At 40.6% G+C, this 8208-nt stretch overlaps 1 protein-coding gene across 3 annotated transcripts in view; it reads left to right on the top strand.

Moving 5' to 3' along the window:
* TMPO (thymopoietin) overlaps positions 1–8208 on the top strand; it is a 33830-nt gene that overhangs the window by 835 nt on the left and 24787 nt on the right. For all 3 annotated transcript variants that reach the window (XM_006084114.3, XM_006084112.3, XM_006084111.3), the window contains exon 2: positions 8157–8164. In XM_006084114.3, the coding sequence (XP_006084176.1) occupies positions 8157–8164 (8 nt within the window). The remainder of the gene's footprint in view (positions 1–8156; positions 8165–8208) is intronic.

Below are 8208 nucleotides of genomic sequence, written 5' to 3'. Positions count from 1 at the left end.
GGCAGGTCCGCGGCGACAGGTCTTAGGGCGGGGGACTGCCGAGCCTTTTCGAAAGCGCTTCGGGGGGGTCAGCCCGAAAGTGCCCCGGGTTACCTTCGAGCGTTTTCCCGCTTTCTTAACTGCGGTGACTGGTAACCGAGTCTCAGAGCGCTCCCTGGAGGCAATTTGTGCATACTAATTTCTAACCCAAAATTTGAAATAAATTCCCGCCTTTTTATGTGTTTTTTTTTTTTTTAATCTGGAGGGCTTTTTGAACCGTTTATGTTTTTCTTGTTTGTGTTATTCTTTTCCAGTAACAGGCTATGTTTTGATGGAGGACCTTAAAATGAGCATTTTAAAAAGACGCCGTTAAGCGGTTATCTTAGACACTCAAACATTTTAAAATTCTGGTTTTTAAGGGCTTGGGTTTTTGGTCAGTTTTGTAGGAGGAAAGCAAAGACTTAGGATGATTGAGACACGTTTATTTCATGACATTCTGGTATGTCAGTGTCACAGTTTGGAATATCTCAGGTTGGCTCCAGCAAATGGATATTTTGTTTGAAAACAGTTTGGGAGTTTTGTTCGGTGGGTTTCTATAGGTTGTTTTGCTGGTAAGAATCTACCTAGTTACCAGACTTTAAATCCTAATAGAATGTAGTTCAAAGTAGTGATTGATGTCAGGGACAATGCTTTGTAAGACTTAGAATATTGAGCTTGGAGGTGTTGCTACTAATTATTGGTATAATTCAGAAGTACTTCTTTCGAAGTTATGTTGTTTAACTTCAGTTTTCGATCTCATGTGCTTTCTGGACTACCCTATAGAAATGAAAGAAAGATGTAATAGGTACATGTAAACTTAATTGAAAATCTTAGCCTGGGCTTTCAAGAATTGAAAATCTTATAACCTACGCAGTGCCTGGAAAATAGTAGTACTAGGTCTGTATTTGTTCAATAAATAAACGACTGCTGGGCCGCAATGGCTCAGTGGTTGAGCGATGACCTATGAACCAGGAGGTCACGTTGGATTCTGGTCAGGGCACATGCCCGGGTTGCTGATGGGGTTACAGATGGATCGGTACCAGAGGCAGCCAGTCAATGATTCTCATTGAGTCTCAGTCTGTCTGTCTCTCTCCCTTTACCTTCCTCTCTGAAATAAATCTATATATTAAAAAAATAAACAAATAAGCAAAAAAAGACTGACCTATTGTTTCTGATGTCTTGTTTTTGTGGATTTGAAGAAAGCCACTTGACTCTTCCATAAAAAAACCCCCAGAAATTTACATTTGAAGTAAAGCATATCACTTACCTGTTTTTCTCCAGTCCCTCTGAAAAAGAAAGTAATGCTCAAACTATTTCAGTAAAGATTTGGCTGAAAATGAAATGTTTTCCATTTAAATGAGCATACTTAAAAAAAAAAAAAAAAACACAGGTCTACTATAGAACCCTATCCTGGTGTGCAAACATTCTTTTTTTTTTTTGAATATATTTTTATTGCTTTCACAGAGGAAGGGAGAGAGAGCTAGACATGTCAAGGATGAGAGGGAGAATCATTGATTTGGCTGCCTCCTGCACACCCCCTACTGGAGATCTAGCCTGAAACCCAGCACGTGCCCTTGACTGGAATCGAACCCAGGACACTTCAGTCTGCTGGCTGACACTATCCGCTGAGCCAAACCGGCCAGGGCCAGACATTCCTTTTTGTAAATTCTTAACCCAGGGCCAAGCATTCTTTTTTGTTGTTAATTCTCAATGGAGGATATTTTGTTAATTTTTAGAGAATGGAAGGGAGGGAGTCTGGAAAAGAGTTGGGGGTTAGCAACATCGCAGTGAGGTCGTCAGAGGGACATATTGTTTGCCTCCTGCACACTCCCCACTGGGTATGTGCCCGCAACCAAGGTACATGCCCTTGACCGGAATCGAACCTCGGACCCTTCAGTCCGCAGGCCGACGCTCCATCCACTGAGCCAAACCAGCTAGGGCATCATCGTTGATGTTTTTATCTCCCTCTCCCTTCCTCTCTGAAGTCAATAAAAAAATATTTTTAAATAATGGTCTCTTAAAAAAAAGTAAATAGTGGTAGTTGCTCAATAACATCATAAAAAGCAGAAATTTAAAATCATCTGTTTTAAAGCACATTAAGTAAAAGTGGTTATAACTTAGGAGTCTAATAGGTTTGTCAGGCATAGGAAAAATATCTTGAATATCTAGGAAAAGCATCTTGGCATTTATAATAGCGAAATTACTCTCTATTGAACATTCCTTTTATGTGTATAACATTTTATGTTCTAGTCATTGTTATCCCTGTTTATAGTAACAATATAGGCACATTTCTTTTTTTTAATGGGAACTTGGGAAAAATTAACTTTTTTTTGAAATACATATTTTATTGATTTTTAGGAAGGGAGAAGGATAGAGTTAGAAACATCGATGAGAGAGAAACATCAATCAGCTGCCTCCTGCACGCCCCACACTGGGGATGTGCCTGCAACCAAGGTACATGCCCTTGACCGGAGTTGAACCTGGGACCTTTCAGTCCGCAGGCCGATGCTCTATCCACTGAGCCAAACCGCTTAGGGCAACTTTTATTATTATTGATTTCAGAGAGGAAGGGAGAGGGAGAGAGAAACATCAATGATGAGAGAATCATTGATTGGCTGCCTCCAGCAGTGCCCCTCGTGGGGATCGAGCCTGCAACCCAGGCATGTGCCCTGTTGGGAAATCAAACCATGACCTCCTGATCCATAGGTCGATGCTTAACCACTGAGCCACACCAGCTGGGCTAGACTCACATTTCTTAAAGAATATTTTCAATCTGTGAGAAAGCCAAATTATGTTTGAGAGTTGCAGAAAAGGCAAATATTTTAGGTGGTGAATTTTTAACATTTTAAAATAAGTCAAACTGTGGATTTGGCCAAAGGCATAGCACTTAAACATGGGTTTATGAGGAATATTTTTAAAAAGAATGTTCTTACTGATTTTAGAGAGAGATGAGGTGAGAGAAACATCCATCGGTTGCCTCCCATATGCACTCAGACCAAGGATAGAACCCGTAACCTACGTATGTGCCCTGATGGTGAACCAAACCAGCAACCTTTTGTGCAAGGGACAACACTCAACTACCTGAGCAATTGTTTTCTGTCATCGCTGTGGTCTCTCAGATTCATTTGATGTAACATGACAAAAATGTTTGCATGTCCAAAATTTGGTTTTGGTTTTTATTTTATGCATTTTGGTGATTACCAGTATTTTTAGGTGTTGAGATGATCTAGATTGTTGTCACAAAAATAAAACATTTACAGAGTTGGCAGTCTACCTGTTACTGCCAAGGTGCAAAGCATTGTAGCAATTTTGAATCCAGTAGAGCATAACATTCTTGAATGATCTTGCTCTGGTCAGGATTATGAATTCTTACCAGGAAATATTTGAAGACATGAAACAAAACATTAAAAAGTATGCTGTGTGCCCTGGCCAGTTTGGCTCAGTGGATAGAGCATCAGCTCTCTGACTGAAGCATCCCATATTCGATTCCGGTCAAGGGTATGTACCTTGGTTGCAGGCTCAAATCCCCCAGGTGGGAGGATGTTTCCCTCTCTGTGTGTCTTCTCCTCCTTTCCACTCTCTAAAAATCTATGGGAAAAAATCCACCGGTGAGGATTAACAACAAAAGTATGCTAATGGTTGTACATATTAATTAAATCATAAATTGGCCATCAGACTCTACAATAAGGTGTTAAGTGTACAAGCTTCTGAATCAGCTGCTTATTTAGATGACTTTTAATGAACATTGGCCATTAGATACTCAGTTTTCATTTGGAAAATAGAAATAATCTAATAGCTACTTAATTAGGTTAAGGCTTACAGAGGTTGCATTTCTGAAAGTATCTAGTACTCAGCAATTTCTACTACTACTACTACTACTACTACTACTAGAGACCCGGTGCATGGATTCGTACACTGGTGGGGTCCCTCGGCCTGGCCTGCGGGGGATGGGGCCAAAACCGGCTGACATCCCCCGAGGGGTCCTGGATTGGAAGAGGGCGCAGGCCAGGCTGAGGGACCCCACCGGTGCATGATTGGGGCCCGGGAGGGACCACGGGAGGGTTCCAGGGCATGTCCAGCTCGTCTCCCCCAGCCCTAATTGGCCAGACTCCAGCAGCAAGCTAACCTACCTGTCGGAGCGTCTGCCCCTGGTGGTCTGTGCGCATCATAGTGACTGGTCGAGTGAACGGTCGGACACTTTGCATATTAGGCTTTTATTATATAAGATAATGTGATTTCTAAACTTCCTTGTTTTTATTTAATGCCAGAACAATACAGTGTTACCATAATATATTTTTCAGAATTGGGTGAGGTAAGTTTGTGAAAGTGATGTATACATAGTCTATTCAAGTGTTACTATACAGCATATTATGCAGAATGCCTGAGTTACCCATGCAAAAGTATACTTAAGTTTTCTCTCGTAAAATGGGAATATTAGTATCTATCTCATAGGATTTTTTAAAAAAAATATCTTTATTGATTTCAGAGAGGAAGGAAAAGGTAGAGATAGAAACATCAATGATGAGAGAGGATCATTGATTGGCTGCCTCCTGCACGCCCCCACTGGGGATCCAGTCCGCAACCCGGGCATGTGCCCTTGGCCAGAGTTGAACCTGGGACCCTTCAGTCTGCAGGCCGACGTTCCATCCACTGAGCCAAACTGGCTAGGGCTCATAGGATTTTTATTGTTCGTTAATTTAGTACATACAAGGTACTTAGAAAGCAGCTTGGTATATATAAGTATTCACTAAAATCTGTTTCATAACAATAATTATTGTACTTCAGCATCTTTACTAATGGTAGTGATTTCAAAATAAGTAACTCTTAGGTGATACTATACAACTGTTGGATTTTATTTTATTATTATTATTTTTATTGATTTCAGAGAGGAAGGGAGATAGATACATCAGTGATGAGAGAGAATCATTGATTGGTTGCCTCCTGCACGCCCCCTACTGGGGATTGAGCCTGCAACCTGGGCATGTGCCCTTAACCAGAATCGAACCCAGGACCCCTCAGTCCGCAGGCGGACGCTCTATCAACTGAGCCAAACCGGCTAGGGCTTATTTTATTATTTAAAAAAATATATTTATTAAATTGATTGGGGTGACATTGGTCAACATGAACATAAGGTTTCAGGTATGGGTTTCTATGTTAGAAGATCTGTATATTACACTCTGCCCACCACCCAAAATCACATCTCCTGTCACCTTATATTAGGACACCCTTCTCCTCCTATCCCAACTGTTGGATTTTAAAGTTGAAAAGGATATTAGAGATCACCTGGTAGTTGGGAAGAAACTGGAGAACAGTGCCTGGCACTTACTAGGTACCAAGTATTTTTGAATGAATGAAACTAAGAGATTAACATGATTTAATTAAAAGTAACAAAGCTGCCGAAACCGGTTTGGCTCAGTGAATAGAGCGTCGGCCTGCGGACTGAAAGGTCCCGGGTTCGATTCCGGTCAAGGGCATGTACCTAGGTTGCGGGCACATCCCCAGTAGGAGATGTGCAGGAGGCAGCTGATCGCTGTTTCTCTCTCATCGATGTTTCTGACTCTCTATCTCTCTCCCCTCCTCTATGTAAAAAATCAATAAAATATATTAAAAAAAATAAAAGTAACAAAGCTTTCTGAAGACAGGAATCAGTACAACTAATGGTTTCTTCCTCACTGAAACTGTTGGCTTGATAATTATGTATACCACACTACCTGCCTACCAATTTTTATTCTTATTAAAGTTGACATTTCATAAAATGACATTACTTTTCTGAAATTTTCCTACAAATTAAAAATAAAAATCAAGCCCGGGTCGGTTTGGCTCAGTGGATAGAGCGTCGGCCTGCGGACTCGAGGGTCCCGGGTTCGATTCCGGTCAAGGGCATGTACCTGGGTTGCGGGCACATACCCAGTGGGGAGTGTGCAGGAGGCAGCTGATCGATGGTTCTCTCTCATCGATGTTTCTAACTCTTTATCCCTCTTCCTTCTTCCCTGTAAAAAAAAAATCAATAAAATATATTTTAAAAATAAATAAATAAAAATCAAGCAGCCTGTTATGAACCCCTGCTCAATTTAACTTACCTTATTCCAATGTATTAACCTCTAATATTTCTATGTACAGCTGTCGTTTTTTCATTATTTTAAGACAATATAAGGGAGTTGGTTTCCTACTTCGATTTGATAAGCCTTTATTATTTTTTTAACAAATGGGTTTTTTGGGGGCGGGAGCGGGTAGGGAGACTTCAATGGGGGGGAGACATATGTAACATTTTCAACAATAAAGATTTTTTTTTTAAATATATTCCATTGATTCTTTACAGAGAGGAAGGGAGAGAGATAGAGAGTTAGAAACATCGATGAGAGAGAAACATCGATCAGCCGCCTCCTGCACACTCCCTACTGGGGATGTGCCCGCAACCCAGGTACATGCCCTTGACCGGAATCGAACCCGGGACCCCCCAGTCCGCAGGCCGACGCTCCATCCACTGAGCCAAACCGGTTTTGGCAACAATAAAGATTTTTTTAAAAAATATATTTTATTGATTTTTTACAGAGAAGAGGGAGAGGGATAGAGAGTTAGAAACATTGATGAGAGAAGAGAGATCGATCAGCTGCCTCCTGCACGCCCCCCCAGTGGGGATGTGCCCGAAACCAAGATACATGCCCTTGATCGGAATTGAACCTGGGACCCTTGAGTCCGCAGGCTGACGCTCTATCCATTGAGCCAAACCGATTCGGCAATAAAGATTTTTTTAAAAAATGGATTTAAAAAAATATGTGACTTTTTTTCTCCCCAGGTGACACTTTCATACATTCAACAAAACATCAAGTACCTGTACCTGTGTCTGGCACTTTTTCTTTTTCTTTTTTTTCTAATATATTTTTATTGATTTCAGAGAGGAAGGGGTGGGGGGGGGAGAGAGAGAGAGAGAGAGAAACATCAAGGATGAGAGAGGATCATTGATCAACTGCCTCCAGCACTCCCCCTACTGAGGATCGAGACCGAAACCCAGGCATGTGTCTTTGACCAGAATCAAACCTGGGGTCATTCAGTCCGCAGGCTGATGCTCTATCCACTGAGCAAAACTGGCTAGGGCTCAGGCGCTCTTTATTTTAGATGTTTGGGAGAAAAATATAAGTATAACAAGACTCTTGCTTTCTGCTATGTTATTAAATGCTGCATCCAAAAATCACCTGATACTCATTGAAATACAGATTCTCAGGCCCAAGATTAGGACTCATACTGGGGTAGGACTTTTAAAAATATATTTTTATTTATTATAGAGAGTGAGAGAGATAGAAACATCATTGATGAGAAAGAACCATTGATTGGCTGCCTCCTGCATGCCCCACACTGCAGATTGTGCCCGTAAAATATCCTGGATGTTTTGTTGATAGTAGAGTTTGAACATTCTTATGGTGGGAGGGATTATCTACAAGTAATTTGTACCTGATTGTTTTTCTTTAAGGTATTTATGTTATACGGTGGAGTTTTTCTTTCTAGTCTATCCACACATTTTGGAAAATTCAAGTAGATCATCAACACGGGATTAGGTCTATTTGATTAAAAGTCTTTTGTCTAAAGAGACTTCAGGGCTTTGATAGATAGAACTCCTAGGCTCTAGGCAACTATTTTGATATCAAGGTGTGGGGTTGCTTTAAGATAAGTGCAGTATGTACAGGGGTGGGCAACAGTAGGTTTAAAATTGTGATACAAATACAATAAGTAATAAATAATAATACAAGAATAAACTTTTGCATACTCACAACTATAAACCTACTTTTGCCCACTCTTGTATATTAAAGCTTTCTGAAAGTACCCTCACTAACTTGTCACAGCCAGATTTTTATTATTTACCTTAAATTGATATCATTGCTCTTATTAGCAGCTCTCTTTAAATAATGTCTCATAATCTTGTCTTCAAATTTTTATTTGATTAAAGTATTCAAGTTTTTATTTGGTTAAAAAAGCATAAATTCTAATCCATGGCCAAATAATGTGATTTCCCCTCCTCCCACTCACCGAAAAAAGTTTATTTTGTTGTTTGTTTGTTTTGTAGGGAGGAAATTGGGAGGGATGGTTGGGGGGTAATAGGAACGTTATAATATTGGGAGTAAAGTGCATGGGAAAGGGCAGAGTGGGGAAAGTTTGGTGTGTTGTGGGGGTGGTGGGGGGATGGGTAGGGGATAA

This window comes from Myotis lucifugus, unplaced genomic scaffold (genome assembly GCF_000147115.1).
Source record: "Myotis lucifugus unplaced genomic scaffold, Myoluc2.0 scaffold_10, whole genome shotgun sequence".
NCBI lineage: Eukaryota > Metazoa > Chordata > Mammalia > Chiroptera > Vespertilionidae > Myotis > Myotis lucifugus.
The sequence above is the reverse complement of the archived record's forward strand: the minus strand, read 5'-3'. Positions and strand labels throughout refer to the sequence as shown.